Source organism: Oncorhynchus clarkii, chromosome 22, assembly GCF_045791955.1.
Source record: "Oncorhynchus clarkii lewisi isolate Uvic-CL-2024 chromosome 22, UVic_Ocla_1.0, whole genome shotgun sequence".
NCBI classification, from domain to species: Eukaryota; Metazoa; Chordata; class Actinopteri; order Salmoniformes; family Salmonidae; genus Oncorhynchus; species Oncorhynchus clarkii.
Window position 1 is genome coordinate 38,980,904 of NC_092168.1, and position 20,006 is coordinate 39,000,909.

At 45.2% G+C, this 20,006-nt stretch overlaps 1 protein-coding gene across 1 annotated transcript in view; it reads right to left on the minus strand.

Annotated features, from left to right (window-relative positions):
• LOC139380891 (voltage-gated delayed rectifier potassium channel KCNH8-like) overlaps positions 1-16,279 on the minus strand; it is a 187,192-nt gene extending 170,913 nt beyond the window's left edge. The window contains exon 1 of the mRNA XM_071124042.1: positions 16,204-16,279. Coding sequence (XP_070980143.1) covers positions 16,204-16,279 — 76 coding nt within the window. The remainder of the gene's footprint in view (positions 1-16,203) is intronic.
• Positions 16,280-20,006: the final 3,727 nt, after the last annotated feature.

The window sequence follows — 20,006 nt, forward strand, 5'->3', positions numbered from 1 at the left end:
TTCAGTCACTACTGACAAGACAGGAAAGATAGGAGCCATCTTCAGTCACACTGTTCTTAACTGACTTGCCTAGTTAAATAAAGATTAAATAAAGGTGTACAAAAATGTATAAAAGAAAAAAGAAAAGAAAATTGGCCAAATCGGTTTACCGATTTCCGATTGTTATGAAAACTTGAAATCGCCTCTAATTAATCGGCCATCCCGATTAATCGGTCGACCTCTAATCTTCAGTTACTACAGACAAGTCAGGACAGACAGGAGCCATCTTCAGTCAATACCGACAAGACAGGACAGATAGGAGCCATCTTCAGTCACTACCGACAAGACAGGAGCCATCTTCAGTCACTACTGACAAGACAGGACAGATAGGAGCCATCTTCAGTCACTACCGACAAGACAGGAAAGATAGGAGCCATCTTCAGTCACTACCGACAAGACAGGAGGCATCTTCAGTCACTACCGACAAGTCAGGACAGATAGGAGCCACCATACCGACAAGACAGGAGCCATTCAGTGACAAGACACTAATGACAAGACAGGAAAGATAGGAGCCATCTTCAGTCACAACTGACAAGACAGGAAAGATAGGAGCCACCATCTTCAGTCACTAATGACAAGACAGGACAGATAGGAGCCATCTTCAGTCACTACCGACAAGACAGGACAAGTCAGGACAGATAGGAGCCACCATCTTCAGTCACTAATGACAAGACAGGAAAGATAGGAGCCATCTTCAGTCACTACCGACAAGACGGGAGCCATCTTCAGTCACTACCGACAAGACAGGAGCCATCTTCAGTCACTACCGACAAGACAGGAGCTATCTTCAGTCACAACTGACAAGACAGGAAAGATAGGAGCCATCTTCAGTCACTACTGACAAGACAGGACAGATAGGAGCCATCTTCAGTCACTACCGACAAGACAGGACAGATAGGAGCCATCTTCAGTCACTACCGACAAGACAGGACAGATAGGAGCCATCTTCAGTCACTACCGACAAGACAGGACAGATAGGAGCCATCTTCAGTCACTACCGACAAGACAGGAAAGACAGGAGCCATCTTCAGTCACTACCGACAAGTCAGGACAGATAGGAGCCATCTTCAGTCACTACTGACAAGACAGGAAAGATAGGAGACATCTTCAGTCACTACCGACAAGTCAGGACAGATAGGAGCCATCTTCAGTCACTACTGACAAGACAGGAAAGATAGGAGCCATCTTCAGTCACAACCGACAAGACAGGAGCCATCTTCAGTCACTACCGACAAGTCAGGAAATATAGGAGCCATCTTCAGCCACTACTGAAAAGACAGGAAAGATAGGAGCCATCTTCAGTCACTACCGACAAGACAGGACAGGATGAAGACAGGACGGGACACTCCATGTTTGGCTCACCACTCAAGTCACTCAATGAGAGTTCAACTGTAGTCAGTGGATGAAAGCCAGACCTTTACATCTAAATGCGTACTTTAAAATCCCAATATTACCTGTTCAGGTTCGGCTAAAGGTTGAGGGCTCAGGAGGTAAATGAGGTAAGGGAGACAAAGTAGTGGTGGAGACAGGGTGCAGGCTATGGATCAACAGATCGATAATAACCACATCTGTAAATGATTGGACTGTGAGATAAATGATAGCATTTTATCAGGACGATGGATCATGATACTGGTTCCAGTCAGGATCTTGTTTTGTATTTTTACCTGTCTCTCTCGCCACTCTCATTCTCTGTCTCACCAATCGCTTTCACTTGCCACTGTCTTTCTCGCTCTCTCTTTCTCTCCCTCTCTTTCCTCCTCCTCTCGTTCCTTCTTCACATTTAGATGTCTATGACAGCCTGTCTTGTCTCCACCCGGAGGCCTTCGGAAGGCCTGTCTTTTCTTGTCTCTTCCAGAGGGATGGTAGCCAGGGTACAGGAGAGGAGCCTGCCCCAGGGGGCTGCAGAGCCTCATGGATCTCAATCTGTTGCTCAGTCTGTCATGCAGCCCTGCGTACCCCAATTATTAATCCAGGGGACATACAGGGGAGATACAGGGCCGTGCTCGCCCTCTCCCTTCTCATACTCCACTGCTCCCTTCAGAAGCTTGCCTACCCCTAATGGCACCGTATTTCATATATAGTGCACTAGGGCTCTGGTCAAAAGTAGTGCACTATGAAGTGAATAGGGTGCCATTTGGGATACAGTCACAGTTTGAGTGTGTTTTGAGATAAATAATTACCATCTGGATGCAGGCCAGGCTATCCTCCGGGCATCTGGAGACCACAGCTCATCTATTTGAAGGGGATTTGTTTCTGATGTTGGTCCTCCTTAAAGGCTCTCGAGCTATTTGCCTGTATTTTCAATTTTCTCTGTGAAGCCATCATCAATGTCAGGTCCTTTTAGTGACAGGTCCTTTCCTTCCCAGTGGACCTACGAGGCTGATAAAGTATCTCTTTCTTTCTTCCGTTCTCTCTATCCTCATTCTCTCTGTCCCTGCTCTCTTTCTGTCCCTCTTTTTCTGACTCTCACTCCTTCCCCACCATCCTTCCCCACCCTCCTTCCCCACCCTCCTTCCCCACACTCCTTCCCCACCCTCCTTCCCCACACTCCTTCCCCACCCTCCTTCCCCACCCTCCTTCCCCACCCTCCATGTTGCTACGTTACGGTCTCTCTCTCCACTCCACTAATGTGCCCCTGTCCGTTTTGCTTTGTCACCTTCATCTACTTCTGTGGCACAGGCTGGGAGGCTCTGGGTCATTTTATCTCATTCTGTCCCATCATTTATTCATTCTCGTCTTGAACGCGGCCTGACATCCTCTTTAATGACTTCATCTTGTGTCTATTTCGATATTAAAGCCCATGTCGCTGAAGAACAGTAGAAGCTCTCTCTCTATCTCCAAGGTTGAATTGAGACACGGGGAGCTAAAATATGTCAAAGAAATTGCTCAAATCAAATAATCCCCAGGGGAGATTGATATGTTAACACCTGTGCTCTGCCTCTTTTTAAAAGGCAGTAGGTGCTGGAACTAAACTTAGGCCTTTATAAGACATTTTGATTGGTAGAGGTGAGCCACTCACATGACCTTTTGATTGGTAGAGGTGAGCCACTCACATGACCTTTTGATTGGTAGAGGTGAGCCGCTCACATGACCTGTCTGCTTCCCATGACAAAATAGTCCTTCCCTCCTGGTATTTCTCTCAGCAGTGTCTTGAAGTTCAGTTCTATAAGGGGACTGGTGTGGGATTTAGCTGATCGAAGGAAGACTGTCATTATCAGCATGGCCTCGCAGCTTTAGTTTTTTTCGTAGAGGGCCACTTTCTCCTCCATGGACTGACACTCCACCTTCACAACCCCGGGAACTTTACCTCTCAACTACAATCACCTCTGTTTGACAGCCTAGGCCTACCGATATCAGCTGGTTTAGGTCCTCGTTTTTAATCGGCTGGCAGTCCTGCCACTATGATAGACACATCTGAGTCAAACTGTTGTTTAGGCAGCGCCTATTCTCCCAGATTCTAGGGATTCTACACAGGTCTCCAGATGTACAACTTCAAAGGCTATGTGGTCTTGGAGCTGCTTGTTGAGTCAGTAAAGCTGTAGGATTGTCCTGGTTGGCTTTCTCCAAAGATGCACGTAAGCTGTCAACTTCGCTATTAATTAATAAATTATTGATATATTATGAATAATAATTGGCTGTATGGATTCACTTACATTTTTGTCAACTATGTGGTCAAAAATGCAGAGCATGGGGCCATCGAGCAGATACATTATATATATATATTTAAATAATGCCCAGCTCACAAGGCCCCCTTTCTGTTAAGTCCGCCACTGAGTATGGCCATATCCAAAATAGGTCATCAACAGGAGAGGGCATTATTCACTACAACATCACTCTCACTTTAAGCCCATTAGGCTTTAGACGGCTAGTGTCATTACTTTAAAACCCAAACAGTTTTTACAGAGCTTTTGAACAACCGTTCATCTTGGCGTTTGATATTCACTTTCAATTCAGTGGTGAGACCATCAATACTGATTGGCTAAGAGATGGCAGCTTACCAATTACCCATGTGGTGAATTAGAATGCAGAACTACTCCCATATGTGAAGGTAAATGTAGACGTTCTGCTAGAGGCAGTACTGTAACAACACTAAAAATCTGTCCAAAATGACATCCTATTCCCTATATAGTGCACAACTTTCTTTTTTCCCCCCTTTGTTAGTATCCAATTGTTAGTAGTTACTGTCTAGTCTCATCACTACAACCCCCATACGGGCTCAGGAGAGACGAAGGTTGAGAGCCATGCGTCCTCCGAAACACAACCCAACTAAGCCGCACTGCTTCTTAACATAGCGCGCGTCCAACCCAGAAGCCAGCCGCACCAATGTGTCGGAGGAAACACCGTGGCGACCTGGTTAGCGTGCACTGCACCTGTCTCGCCACAGGAGTCGCTAGTGTACGATGAGACAAGGATATCCCTACCAGCCAAACCTTCCCTAACCCGGATGACACTAGGCCAATTGTGCATCGCCCCATGGACCCCCTGGTCGCGGCCGGCTGCGACAGAGCCTAGGCTCGAACCCTGAGTCTCTGGTGGCACAGCTGCCATAGACCACTGCGCCACCCGGGAGGCCCTATAGTGCACTACTTTTGACCAGTGCCCATAGGGGAAAGGGGATTTGGGATGTAGTCTAAAGCTCTTACTAAACAACCCACTCTGTGCGCACCCTTTTTGGACTGCAGTGATTTTAATAGTCGTAAGACATAAAAACATATTTCAATTCATTTACTGGGAGAGGGGACGACTCTCCACTTAGATTATCCACTTTTATAATCAGACTGTCTCCAATTAAAAATGGTATGAGGAGACTCTTAAACTGAAATAATGAACTGAGCTTTCTATAAACCCAGGGTGTGTCCTGAATGGCACACTATTCCCTTGTTATCCCCATAGAGCTGTGGTCCAAAAAAAGTGCACTATGTAGAGAATAGGGTACCGTTTGGAATGCAACCCCAGTCATTTTGACATTATAAATGTGCAAGAGCAATGCTAATTGATGGGATAATTAATTCTGGTCTCAAATCACAGTCTGAGTGAAAAATGCATTTAGACTTTGTCTCCCAGTGACATGAAACAATCCTCCATGTACTTCAGCAGGTTCGCCCCTCTATCACTACTCCCATCCTCTCCCCCTCCATCACTACTCCCATCCTCTCTCCCTCCATCACTACTCCCATCCTCTCTCCCTCCATCACTACTCCCATCCTCTCTCCTTCCATCCTCTCTCCCTCCATCACTACTCCCATCCTCTCTCCCTGCATCACTACTCACATCCTCTCTCCCTCCATCACTACTCCCATCCTCTCTCCCTCCATCACTACTCCCATCCTCTCTCCCTCCATCACTACTCCCATCCTCTCTCCCTCCATCATTACTCCCATCCTCTCTCCCTCCGTCACTACTCCCATCCTCTCTCCCTCCATCACTACTCCCATCCTCTCTCCTTCCATCCTCTCTCCCTCCATCACTACTCCCATCCTCTCTCCTTCCATCCTCTCTCCCTCCATCACTACTCCTATCCTCTCTCCCTCCATCACTACTCCCATCCTCTCTCCCTCCATCACTACTCCCATCCTCTCTCCCTCCATCACTACTCCCATCCTCTCTCCCTCCATCACTACTCCCATCCTCTCTCCCTCCATCCTCTTCCCTCCATCACTACTCCCATCCTCTCTTCCTCCATCCTCTTCCCCCCCATCACTACTCCCATCCTCTCTCCCTCCATCACTACTCCCATCCTCTTCCCTCCATCACTACTCCCATCCTCCCTCCCTCCATCCTCTCTCCCTCCATCACTACTCCCATCCTCCCTCCCTCCATCACTACTCCCATCCTCTCTCCCTCCATCACTACTCCCATCCTCTTCCCTCCATCACTACTCCCATCCTCCCTCCCTCCATCCTCTTCCCTCCATCACTACTCCCATCCTCTCTCCCTCCATCCTCCTCCCTCCATCACTACTACTTCCATCCTCCCTCCATCCTCTTCCCTCCATCACTACTCCCATCCTCCCTCCCTCCATCCTTGTCCCTCCATCACTACTCCCATCCTCCCTCCCTCCATCCTCTTCCCTCCATCATTCCTTCCATTCTCCCTCTCTCCATCTTCTGTAATGTTTCACACCCAAGCCTCCCCCTCCTTGCCCATTCATCTAGAGACTACTATTTGTTTCTACACAAAATACATGCACAGATAATAACAGTCTTCTTGTCAGGCATATAATCCTCCAGACAACATGTGTAATTGTGCATCTTTCCTGTCAAGAGTACAGTACATACACTACAGCAAGTTTCAAACCAGTGGCTACACAGTGGCTACACTAAACTACACCACCACCAGTGCCCATTCTCAATCTTTATCCCCCCCAGAGTGCACGATGACTATTGTCTAAGACAACCCTAGGAAAGACACCTGGCTGTGACGACCATGCTCCGTTGCTAAGCTGCTTTCATCGCCTCACAATGGACCAGTTCAGCAGAGCAGGTGATTAACACCTAAAGCCTGGAGTTGTGAGCTATACAGAAAACAGTCATTGGGAATGGGTGGTGGGACTGGAGGAGAGGGAGGTGAGAGGTGGATAAGTTGTGGGAAGGAAGATGAGGCGAAAGGAAATGGGACTGGATGCAGGTGAGAAAGAGAGGAGAGAGGGAGAGAGAGGCGAGAGGGGTGGAGAAGAGAGAGAGCGGAGAGAGAGGAGAGAGGGAGAGAGATGCAAGAGGGGTGGAGAAGAGAGAGAGCGGAGAGAGAGAGGAGAGAGGGAGAGAGATGCGAGAGGGGTGGAGAAGAGAGAGAGCGGAGAGAGAAGAGATACGGGTGGAGAGGAGAGAGAGCGGAGAGAGAGGAGAGGGGAGGAGAAGAGAGAGAGCGGAGAGAGAGGAGAGAGGGAGAGAGAGGCGAGAGGGGAGGAGAGGAGAGAGAGCGCATCTGGTCTGGTCTGTCCCACAGAGGTCTACCTGTTGAACAGACTTAACCTAACTTAATTATCACAGACCAGGATGGCATATGAAAATGGCTGAATAACTCATTTAAAGCCTGAGTGGTGCATTTCTGATTAAGGGGGGTGAGAGGTAATATAGTGGGTATTGATATGTGTGAAGCAAATTAGATTAAAATGAGTCTAGACAGCCAATTCTTTCTCTGACTCTAATCCACATAGGATTTGCAAGTAATGGTCATGGTCATGGTCATGTTGGTGGTGATGGTGGTAGTAGTGGTGGTGGTAGTAGTAGTGATGGTGGTAGTAGTGGTGGTAGTGTTGGTAGTAGTGATGGTGGTAGTAGTGGTGTTAGTGTTGGTAGTAATGATGGTGGTAGTAGTGGTGGTAGTGTTGGTAGTAGTGATGGTGGTAGTGGTCGTGGTGGTAGTAGTGGTGGTAGTGTTCGTAGTAGTGATGGTGGTAGTAGTGGTGGTGGTAGTAGTGATGGTGGTAGTGTTGGTAGTAGTGATGGTGGTAGTAGTGGTGGTGGTAGTAGTAGTGATGGTGGTAGTAGTGGTGGTAGTAGTGATGGTGGTAGTAGTGGTGTTAGTGTTGGTAGTAATGATGGTGGTAGTAGTGGTGGTAGTGTTGGTAGTAGTGATGGTGGTAGTAGTGGTGGTAGTGTTCGTAGTAGTGATGGTGGTAGTAGTGGTGGTGGTAGTAGTGATGGTGGTAGTAGTGGTGGTAGTGTTGGTAGTAGTGATGGTGGTAGTGTTGGTAGTAATGATGGTGGTAGTAGTGGTGGTAGTGTTGGTAGTAGTGATGGTGGTAGTAGTGGTGGTAGTGTTGGTAGTAGTGATGGTGGTAGTAGTGGTGGTAGTGTTGGTAGTAGTGATGGTGGTAGTAGTGGTGGTGGTAGTAGTGGTGGTAGTGTTGGTAGTAGTGATGGTGGTAGTGGTGGTGGTGGTAGTAGTGGTGGTAGTGTTGGTAGTAGTGATGGTGGTAGTAGTGGTGGTAGTAGTAGTGATGGTGGTAGTAGTGGTGGTAGTGTTGGTAGTAGTGATGGTGGTAGTAGTGGTGGTAGTGTTGGTAGTAGTGATGGTGGTAGTAGTGGTGGTAGTGTTGGTAGTAGTGATGGTGGTAGTAGTGATGGTGGTAGTAGTGGTGGTAGTGGTAGAGACGTGGATGGGGATGTGAGAGTGGGTGATGTGTAACCACACCATGAAATGCAGACAGAGGCTCTGAAGCTTGGCCTGCTGTTGTATACCAGAGAGTGGTGGTAAACTGCATCATACCGAGGGAAGAAAGAAGGTCGCTCTCAGACAACTTAGGAAAAGTAATAACGTCACATCGAGAGGGGTCCTGAAAATAACAGCATCATGTTTCCAGAAGTATGATTCAGGTTGATGGTGTGATGTGGGGACATGGGGTGGCAGTGGTCGTTAGGCCACACAGCATCTCCTTCAGTGTTACAATGGATTAACCTTCGTTGTTTGAACCTGGGTCTTCTGTGCCCTGTGCACCACTAGACTGTGTTACCCTGCTGAGCTAAAGCCTAGACATCTCACTCTGGAAGCCAATGCAAGTCTTCAGATCTTAGGGAAGTCTTTCTCCCTCTCTCTCTCTCTCTCGCTCTCAAAAAGAACCTACACACTTGTTGAATCAGAGTTGTGTCCATGAAATGACGTTGAACCCACCTGGAATAGACGTTGAATTGACACCTGTGCCCAGTGGGAAATGAGTTTCTCTGTATTTCTTTGTCAGACTGTTTATAAAACACAAAGCTTTGCGTGTTTGTTTGTTGCAGGCAATAGCGAGATGCAGGAACAAAATGGCTTTATATTTAGCTCCACGGCTGCGTTGTTGAAACGCTCTGGTTCACACTCGGCAGATCCCTGTCCCTTGTCTGACAACACCGAGAGGTCGCAGTGAATCCTTGACATCCATGGGAGTTAATTACAATGACTTCTCTTAGATTGCTGGAGGTGGGTAATTAGTGTTTGAACAGCAAACGAATGCTGCAAATAGATACATGTAAAAAAAAGGCCTGTGTTTTTGTAGCTCTCAGAGGAGAAATTGACTGGATCTCTTTCGTATGAGCAGAGTTCATTTGGATGCAGGATAGTTGGAAAGAACGTGTGTGGATGGCTCTGTGAACGAACATGTGTGGATGGCTCTGTGAAAGAACGTGTGTGGATGGCTCTGTGAAAGAATGTGTGTGGATGGCTCTGTGAACGAACGTGTGTGGATGGCTCTGTGAACGAACGTGTGTGGATGGCTCTGTGAACGAACGTGTGTGGATGGCTCTGTGAAAGAACGTGTGTGGATGGCTCTGTGAAAGAACGTGTGTGGATGGCTCTGTGAAAGAACGTGTGTGGATGGCTCTGTGAAAGAACGTGTGTGGATGGCTCTGTGAACAAACGTGTGTGGATGGCTCTGTGAAGGAACATGTGTGAATGTCTCTGTGAAGGAACGTGTGTGGATGTCTCTGTGAAGGAACGTGTGTGGATGGCTCTGTGAAGGAACGTGTGTGGATGGCTCTGTGAAAGAACTGTGTGGATGGCTCTGTGAAAGAACTGTGTGGATGGCTCTGTGAAAGAACTGTGTGGATGGCTCTGTGAAAGAACTGTGTGGATGGCTCTGTGAACGAACGTGTGTGGATGGCTCTGTGAAAGAACGTGTGTGGATGGCTCTGTGAACGAACGTGTGTGGATGGCTCTGTGAACGAACGCGTGTGGATGGCTCTGTGAAGGAACGTGTGTGGATGGCTCTGTGAAGGAACGTGTGTGGATGGCTCTGTGAACGAACGTGTGTGGATGGCTCTGTGAAAGAACGTGTGTGGATGGCTCTGTGAAAGAACATGTGTGGATGGCTCTGTGAAAGAACGTGTGTGGATGGCTCTGTGAAGGAACGTGTGTGGATGGCTCTGTGAAGGAACGTGTGTGGATGGCTCTGTGAAAGAACTGTGTGGATGGCTCTGTGAAAGAACTGTGTGGATGGCTCTGTGAAAGAACTGTGTGGATGGCTCTGTGAAAGAACTGTGTGGATGGCTCTGTGAACGAACGTGTGTGGATGGCTCTGTGAAAGAACGTGTGTGGATGGCTCTGTGAACGAACGTGTGTGGATGGCTCTGTGAACGAACGCGTGTGGATGGCTCTGTGAAGGAATGTGTGTGGATGGCTCTGTGAAAGAACGTGTGTGGATGGCTCTGTGAAGGAACATGTGTGGATGGCTCTGTGAAATAACTGTGTGGATGGCTCTGTGAAGGAATGTGTGTGGATGGCTCTGTGAAGGAACGTGTGTGGATGTCTCTGTGAACGAACGCGTGTGGATGGCTCTGTGAAGGAACGTGTGTGGATGGCTCTGTGAACGAACGTGTGTGGATGGCTCTGTGAACGAACGTGTGTGGATGGCTCTGTGAAGGAACGTGTGTGGATGGCTCTGTGAAAGAACGTGTGTGGATGGCTCTGTGAAAGAACTGTGTGGATGGATCTCTGTTGGATAAGCCAGCGTCTGTTAATCTGGATATATAGGCGTTGGAAGTTGAAGGGGCTTATTGCATTCTGGCTGGTGAGTGGATACTTGAGTCACTTGGTTGGGTTGGACTACAGTCAAACTGTTGAAGCAGCTCTAAGCACTGAGGACTAGAGGGTGCCTGCTTGCCTGCTCTCAAGAAAGACCAAGGACTGTTTTTGCTCTTTAATTTAGTTGAGTTTTTCAAAGGAGAGCGGTCTTGGAGTAATACACAATGCACTCATGCCTATGACAGAGAAAATAATATAAATAATTACAGACAATTAGTAGGCTAATATGCATGGGTGAGCAGAGGAAATGTCAAGAAATCCATTGATTGACAGGTAAAGCACACACACCAACATTCAATAATAACAGGTTATCCCTACTGTCTATATCTATGCATGATTGTGTTCCATACCATTTCCTTTGTAAAGCTGTAACTAAATAAAACACTAACTGCTGAAGAGACACATTAAGGTGTTCAACTAAATGAAACAACCTCGTGACAGGATTAGTTATAGCCTAGCAACATTAGATGCAGAAGGCTTTCACTTCTCTTCAAGAAGACTGAATGGTTACGGGTCTGAATAAATAACTGCTATATCCTACCGCCATCGTGCGATTACTCTTCTTTCAAACAACCCCTGACTTCTATTGGCTGCAGTATTTAACATTCAGCAAACAAGAGCTTGCGGCCCCCTTCGAATAGCCTATTGGTATAAGAAATGCAAAAAATATCAAATCATTTCCAGCAAGCTATTCTAGCTTTTCGTGCATGGGACTCCAAGAGCTAAGGAGCGTTTCTTAAGGAGAGGCCAGCGGAGAGCAGGTGGATGCGTATTGCGCAGGAGACAGAGGCTATAAGTTAGAAGCTTATTATGCATAACCCATCATTAATTAGCGAAATATAAGGCTAATACTGCATTGAATGTATTACCAGAAAGTGGTAGGCTAGGATATCTATATATAGGGCTATATACGGTGCATTCGGAAAGTATTCAGACCCCTTGGATTTTCCACATTTTGTTACGTTACAGCCTTATTCTAAAATTATTTAAATTGTTTTTTTCTCCCCAAAATCAAATCTACACACAATACCCCATAATGACAAAGCAAAAACACGTTTTTATAAATGTTTGCTACGGAAATATCAATATCACATAAGTATTCAGACCCTTTACTCAGTACTTTGTTGAACCACCTTTGGCAGCGATTACAGCCTTGGGTACGACTCTACAAGCTTGGCACACCTGTATTTGGGGAGTTTCTCCCATTATTCCCTGCAGATCCTCTCTAACTATGACAGGTTAGATGGGGAACATCTTCTGCAAATCTCTCCAGAGATGTTTGATCGGTTTCAAGTCCTGGTTCTGGCTGGGCCACTCAAGGACATTCAGAGACTTGTCCTGAAGCCACTGATGCATTGTCTTAGCTGTGTGCTTAGGGTCATTGTCCTGTTGGAAGGTGAACCTTCGCCCCAGTCTGAGGTCCTGAGCACTCTGGAGCAGATTTTCATCATGGAGCTCTCTGTACTTTGCTCTGTTCATCTTTCCTTCGATTCTGACTAGTCTCCCAGTCCCTGCCGCTGAAAAACATCCCCACATGATGCTGCCACCACCATGCTTCAACTCAGGTTTCCTCCAGACGTGATGCTTGGCATTCAGGCCAAAAAATGCAATCTTGGTTTCATCAGACCAGAGAATCTTGTTTCACATGGTCTGAGAGTCCTTTAGGTGCCTTTTGGCAAATTCCAAGCGGGCTGTCATGTGCCTTTTACTGAGGAGTTGCCACTACCATAAAGGCCTGTTTGGTGGAGTGCTGAAGAGATGGTTGTAATTCTGGAAGATTCTCCCATTTCCATAGCAGAACTCTGGAGCTCTGTCATAGTGACCTTCTGGTTCTTGGTCACCTCCCTGACCAAGACCCTTCTCCCCCGAATGCTCAATTTGGCCAGGCGGCCAGCTCTAGGAAGAGTCTTGGTGGTTCCAAACTTCTTCCATTTATGAATGATGGAGGCCACTGTGTTCTTCGGGACCTTCAATGCATGCTGAAATGCTTTGGTACCCTTCCCCAGATCTGTGCCTCCACACAATCCTGTCTCGGAGCTCTACAGACAATTCCTTTGACCACATGGCTTGGTTTTTGCTCTGACACGCACTGTCAACTGTGGGACCTTAGACAGGTGTGTGCCTTTCCAAATCATGTCCAATCAATTGAATTTACTGCAGGTGGCCTCCAATCCAGTTGTAGAAACATCTCAAGAATGATCAATGGAAACAGGATGCACCTGAACTCCATTTCGAGTCTCATAGCAAAGGGTCAGAACACTTACAGTGTACAGTGGGGAGAACAAGTATTTGATACACTGCCGATTTTGTAGGTTTTCCTACTTACAAAGCATGTAGAGGTCTGTAATTTTTATCATAGGTACACTTCAACTATGAGAGACGGAATCTAAAACAAAAATCCAGAAAATCACATTGTATGATTTTTAAGTAATTAATTTGCATTTTATTGCATGACATAAGTATTTGATACATCAGAAAAGCAGAACTTAATATTTGGTACAGAAACCTTTGTTTGCAATTACAGAGATCATACGTTTCCTGTAGTTCTTGACCAGGTTTGCATACACTGCAGCAGGGATTTTGGCCCACTCCTCCATACAGACCTTCTCCAGATCCTTCAGGTTTCGGGGCAGTCGCTAGGCAATACGGACTTTCAGCTCCCTCCAAAGATGTTCTATTGGGTTCAGGTCTGGAGACTGGCTAGGCCACTCCACGACCTTGAGATGCATCTTACGGAGCCAGTCCTTAGTTGCCCTGGCTGTGTGTTTCGGGTCGTTGTCATGCTGGAAGACCCAGCCACGACCCATCTTCAATGCTCTTACTGAGGGAAGGAGGTTGTTGGCCAAGATCTCGCGATACATGACCCCATCCATCCTCCACTCAATATGGTGCAGTCGTCCTGTCCCCTTTGCAGAAAAGCATTCCCAAAGAATGATGTTTCCACCTCCATGCTTCACGGTTGGGATGGTGTTCTTGGGGTTGTACTCATCCTTCTTCCTCCAAACATGGCGAGTGGAATTTAGACAAAAAAGCTATATTTTTGTCTCATCAGACCACACAACCTTTTCCTCTGGATCATCCAGATGGTCATTGGCAAACTTCAGACGGGCCTGGACATGCGCTGGCTTGAGCAGGGGGACCTTGCGTGCGCTGCAGGATTTTAATCCATGACGGCGTAGTGTGTTACTAATGGTTTTCTTTGAGACTGTGGTCCCAGTTCTCTTCAGGTCATTGACCAGGTCCTGCTGTGTAATTTACGAATGTTCAACACCCTTTGAATATGGCCAGTGTCCGTAAACTTAGTCAAAAACAAGCGTAATTAAATTGTTGCCTACAGCACAGTTACAGTAACCAACGCTCTGGATAACATGAAAACAGCCTAACCAGCTCTGCTAGGGTGAGTAAAATGGTCAGAGTGAGGTGTTCTCTCATTTGTGTCTGGAAGTAGCTAGCCAATGTTAGCCAGTTAGCTTGGGTGCTTGACTGCAGTTGACCGCTCTGATCAACCCTACTTCTTGGCCAGAGCGTCCAGTGTGCGCTCTGAACGCTCCGAGAGCGAAACTTATGAACAGACAATCTGACAACGCTCTAGATTTACGAACGGAACGCCCAGAGGGCACTCTGGCACTACGGATGGAATTTACGAACACACTCAAAATAATTAAATGTTTAGCTAGTCAATTGTTATGCTAACAAGCTAACAAGAGGTTGCATAGGAACAGCATCAACTTCCGGTAGACAGGCGAAGCTCTAGTACACTCAACTGAAACGATACGGTTCGTTTACAGTATACTAAAATGAACTAATAGTATACAGTATGTAGTATCTACTCATTAAGTATGTTAGTATGGGTATTCGAACACAGCTGGGCTGTCTGTTCCCACCCTGAGTGTTGATGATTCATGCAGAGGCGTTAGAGAAGACAGATTTAGACATGTAATTTAACTGTTCCATTTCACGCCATGCTGTTCATATAAATGATTTGTTATTATTTACCGGTTTCAAAGCAGTTATTTATCCCATGAAAGGGGAGTGGTTTCGGGCGGTAAATCCCAGTAAATCTAGGTACCCGGCTCCCACCATTCAACCCTAATCACAACGGATCAAAACGCAGAGACAAGACACACAAGGCTCAAGCAGCCCTGCTTGGAACTCGACCCGCCCACTTCCCCAGCACTTGTCCTAAAACCTTTTTTAAGTCGCTGTGTTTACTGCTTTACTGAAATAGGAATATGCAGCTGTAAAAGAACATCAACAAGTATCTTCTGATCAAATCATATATCATGGTTGGAGATAGCCCTTGACCATGACCCTCAGTTCCATTACTTTTCATTCCACATAAGAGTCACTGAACAAAGGCATCTTTTTTGTTAAGTTTGGTTAAGAGCCCTGACACTTGGTCTGAGCATGAACATGCATTGCTTGCCTGTGGTTTTGGAAGCATAAGGACCTTATCTTTCATATCAGCGAGATATATATATATATATTTATATATATATATTTTTTTTTAACAAAAGGTTAAATTGATACACACTTTTACAGGGTTGGCGTTAATGTTCCCACATGGCCATATCTCCATGTTACAGCGCTTGTTTAAGGAAGACAGATGGAAGACTTGCATGGCCACCTGTGCTGATTAGCTATCTAGCATGCTCCGAACGCCTGTGTGTGTATTGGTGTAACTGAGGAAGTATAGGACATCAACTGGAGGCACACAGAGCTTGTGGATCTGTGCAAAACTGCAGGTTTCTTCAAGACATTGAGTGCATTTATTTTATTTTTCATGCTGATATAAAAGATAAGGGGCATTTCAGTATATGATTTGAAAACCGGTTTGAAAGCGATGATTGTTGACGTTTCTAAACGTTAAAACACAGCGTTGGAATTGTAGTTCACGTGGCGCCATCAGTGAGCGAATGTAAGCGCTGTAAACCCTACATATGGAGAAGGGTTTTCGAGAGCTAGGTTGGAGACAGCTGAGGTGAATGGTGATAGATGGACATTATCTGCCAGTGCATTATTAAACAATGGACCACAGTATTGCAGTTAAACATAGCAGGTGCGCTAAATCACACCGAAACTTAAGAATCAAGCCAGGTCTATCCACGTGCACTATTGTAAGCTTGGAATGCGGGATGTATTGTCTAAAGCAGTCATATCCCGATGTAGCAAGAACTGCATTTTGCTGTGTTATCATGCACTCCATAGGCTACAATAGTAGCCAGAGAGAGCGTTATAATAAGATGTGTTTATTATAGGCTATATAGACCCCACAAAGCGTGCGGAGTTCAGTTGTGCGCCTGACAGAAACCACTGAAAAAAGAAAGCACACAAACTATAAGCCAACTTTTTGCTGAAACCAATTTAAAACATCAGCTATCGATTATAATAACGAGGTAAAAGCAATGCTTTAACGCACAAATTGGATGAATAGGCCTATACAGTCAATACATTGAAGTCAAAGTCGAATGGAAAATTCCGTCTCCTGCGTGGAAACACACCAATCAAATGTATTTAATTTGAGCAATCCTTTCAGTGTGGAGACATGTGCTTTGTCCCTAACATTCTACTGTGTAGGCGATCGAGCAAACCCTGAAAGTTAACAACAGTAGAGGCTTTTAGGTGACCAATACCCGCTTTATGACCTGGAGGTTGGTTACTTACGGGTGCCATCGAAGCGGGTGGCGATGGTGTCCAGGAAGGTGTTCTGCGGAGCCAGCAGACCTCGCATCACCGGCATCCTGGAACGGGTCGAGTGGGTCCTCCTGCCTCGGCGCCCCGGGGCAGTGGATTCCTGTTCAGACCCAAACCCGGGCAAGAACCTTGACGTTCCGGGCGCGCATCCTAGCCCCTGGAGGAGCGCGCCGATCCGAGATGTGCGTGGCTCCACTTTGAGACCGGGGTTGTGACCATATCCTTCAAAAGAAAACGCGCATACCCAGTCTTGGAGAACCCAAACCTGGCACCAGCCTTTAGCTATAGACTACCAGCTATAAATTGCTTAGATAATGTTTTCCTTTGTCTAGAAGAACAAACGCAGAGTAAGGACAGCGCAAGTTTCGGTACTGATGCTGTGAACTGAACTCCGGAAGCAAGCTCCTCCTCGGGGTAAGCAATACTGCGCGCGCTCTCCTCCCCCTAGCAGTTGCTTTGTTTCTCCTGGTTACTACTGCGAGCAGATGTCATGTCACGTGATATATTTGGGGGACTATAGTTCCAGAGACCAATGCTCCTGGGTACATTGGAGGCTTGGCAGGGGTGATGATCCCTTGTGTTGCCAACAGACTTTACTTTGGGGATAGGATGGGGGTTTGACAATAGTTGCTAGGCTACAAGATCCTTTTTTTTCAACAAAATAAAGGAGATCCATTGTTGATAACATGAAATATGGTATATTTCAAACTCCCTCCAAAATACGAAAATGTATGTCCAGGAACAAATCAAAATGTATTTTTTTTATTTTTTATCAAGTCAGCCTGAAAACTCAATATTGGCGCGGATAAGCAAAATGAGTGGGTTTCTCTCCCGTGCACAGCTGTTGGAGTTGCTATGGTGACAGCTGCTGTGCTTCAAGGGAGCCGGTCAGCGATTCAGAAATCAAATTTGACCAGTCACCCACCATACAATAACACATCAACAATACGTGTTCACCGAGAAACGAAAACCCAATTATGTTTTCTCTGGGGAACACTAAACTCCATTGCGACAAAATATGTTGCAGAGTTTAAGGCTTTTGCCATGTTCCGCGTTTCCTGGTCGTGTTTTGAGAATGTTGTGGCGCCTCCTCGGCTCCCTAACCGGTAGTGAATGGGCTACATTCAGCACTGCGTAAAGGGCATGCAGTGTAGAAGGTTCATCATCAATGAATAAGCAAACATTTTGTTCAGTCCAACACACTTCCCTTGAGAAGTTATTCGATTTTTGTTATGTTCTATTATTGCGCCATTAGCCTTAGTAGCCTATAGAGCATGAGGTCGCAACATTTTCTAGCTTGAGAGCTACTTTAAAAAAATTTAACATATTGTTTCGAAACTTTTAAAATAGGCACATTCTTCTCTACCCTGCCAATCCTCCCCGGGTCCTTGGTGTACAATGGATGTTTATTCTTCTCTACCCTGCCAATCCTCCCCAGGTCCTTGGTGTACAAGATATGTGTCAATATAGGCCCATAGGTTAAATAATGGTTCATAAACAGTAGTCCTATTTGGCATGACAAGCACCATGTTTTCTCTGTAACATTTTCCTGTTTGCAAATATATACTCTACTGTCAAAAGTTTTAGAACACCTATTCATTCAAGGGTTTTTCTTCATTTTTACTATTTTCTACATTGTAGAATAATAGTGAAGACATCAAAACTATGAAATAAAATATGGAATCATGAAGTAACCAAAAAAGTGTTAAACAAATCAAAATATATTTTATATTTGAGATTCTTCAAATAGCCACCCTTTGCCTTGATGACAGCTTCACAAACTATTGGCATTCTCTCAACAAGCATCATGAGGTAGTCACCTGGAATGCATTGCAATTAACAGGTGTGCATTGATAAAAGTTCATTTGTGGAACTTCTTTCCTTCTTAATGGGTTTGAGACAGTCAGTTGTGTTGTGACAAGGTAGGGGGTATACAGAAGATAGAGCTATTTGGTAAAAGACCAAGTCCATATTATGGAAAGAACAGCCCAAATAAGCGAAGAGAAACGACAGTCCATCACTGGCCTTTTATTGCCCCCAGCACAAGGTGCACCTGTGTAATGATCATGCTGTTTAATCAGCTTCTTGATATGCCACACCTGCCAGGTGGAAGGATTATCTTGGTAATGGAGAAGTGCTCACCAACAGGGATATAAACAATTGTGTGCACAAAATTTTAGAAAATTAAGCTTTTAGGGCATATGAAACATTTCTGGAATCTTTTATTTCAGCTCATGAAACATGGGACCTACACTTTACATGTTGCGTTTATATTTTCAGTATTCTGTCAGGTAAGCCTACTTTGCAGTTAACATTTAATTCAGAAGGTTATTGGGGAAAGTCTTTCCGTCTACCCACAAGATCATTATCATTAGCATCACTAACTGGCTACATGGAGTGATAAACAAACACACGCACCATACAGACAACAGACCAGAGGCAATATTGCTTGAAATTAATTGGCAGATAGTGTTAGGCTACGTCTGACTTTTTAAGCAAATAGTGGCTAACCATGGATGGATAATGTCAATGTGGCTTTGATTGAATAGCAGCCTGGAGATGTACATTTATGATAGTTTTCAATGGAACGGTTCTCCAGAGAGACCGCCTTTCTGCTAGTAGCCTAAAGTTTGATAAGTGAAATCCTGCCATCTTCTGGGCCAAGTTGTTCTTATTTTCTTATAGCCTGAGTACCATCCTAAAATGAATCATTATTATTTTTGTGCACTACCTTGGCATATTGAGTTATTTATCCAATTGATTATTGGGTCAACAACCTTGACAATGAGCCCCCTCTATATTTTGATAAAAAATATAAGGCTAGCCTACACTATTATAATTATTTTGGGGGGGATTCTATAGGCCTATGTGCAAGCTCCTCCTCCTCGGAGGCCTTTATATATTTTGTTTGCTTTTGTCAATCAGCTGTTTAGAGCGCTCATTGCTTTGTTTTTCAGATGCATGCGTGTGTTGGTGTTCTCCGTGTCCACAAGAAGGAGACCTTTTGTTTACTCTCCTGGATCAGCTGAAGGTCGCCAATATCACTAGACAACTAGCCTACAGCTCGACACCAATGCGCATCCAATCCAGCCTATAGTTGACTCTTTCGGTGAGAAGCATTCAATATATCTACATTATTTGCATTTGTGTCCATGAAAACTGTAAACGCAGTTTACCCACCTTTTTCAGAAATAAGTGATTTGTTTGACCATCAGATGGCATCACGACTGGTTGTGTTCATGCCACATTAAATGGTCCTTCATTTGTACCGCTAAATTACGTATTTATTGGTAGGGTAATAATTTGTTTTACAAATTCATATTTTGCAAAATTGTTACTAGGGTCTGAGTGGCAAACAGCAAGGTTTGTACAAACCTGTGCTGTTGCAAACTAGATGCTACCTAGAAGCTAAAGGGAAATAATGTGTTTAATAAAAGCTCTTACATAAAAAGGAGGGGGAATTTGGGTCAATTAAATATTTAACTGCTATTCCGATTCAAAATACAACTACCATTCCAGCATGACACAAGAGGATGGTGGTTGACCAACTTGCAAGTAATTTAGCCTACCAGTAAGCACGCTATTTTTCAATATATTAAAACCTCTTGAAACTAGGGGGCACTATTTTCATTTTTGGAAAAACAACGTTCCCAAAGTAAACGGGATATTTTGTCAGGATAAGATGCTAGAATATGCATATAATTGACAGCTTAAGATAGAAAACACTCTAAAGTTTCCAAAACTGTAAAAATATTGTCTGTGAGTATAACAGA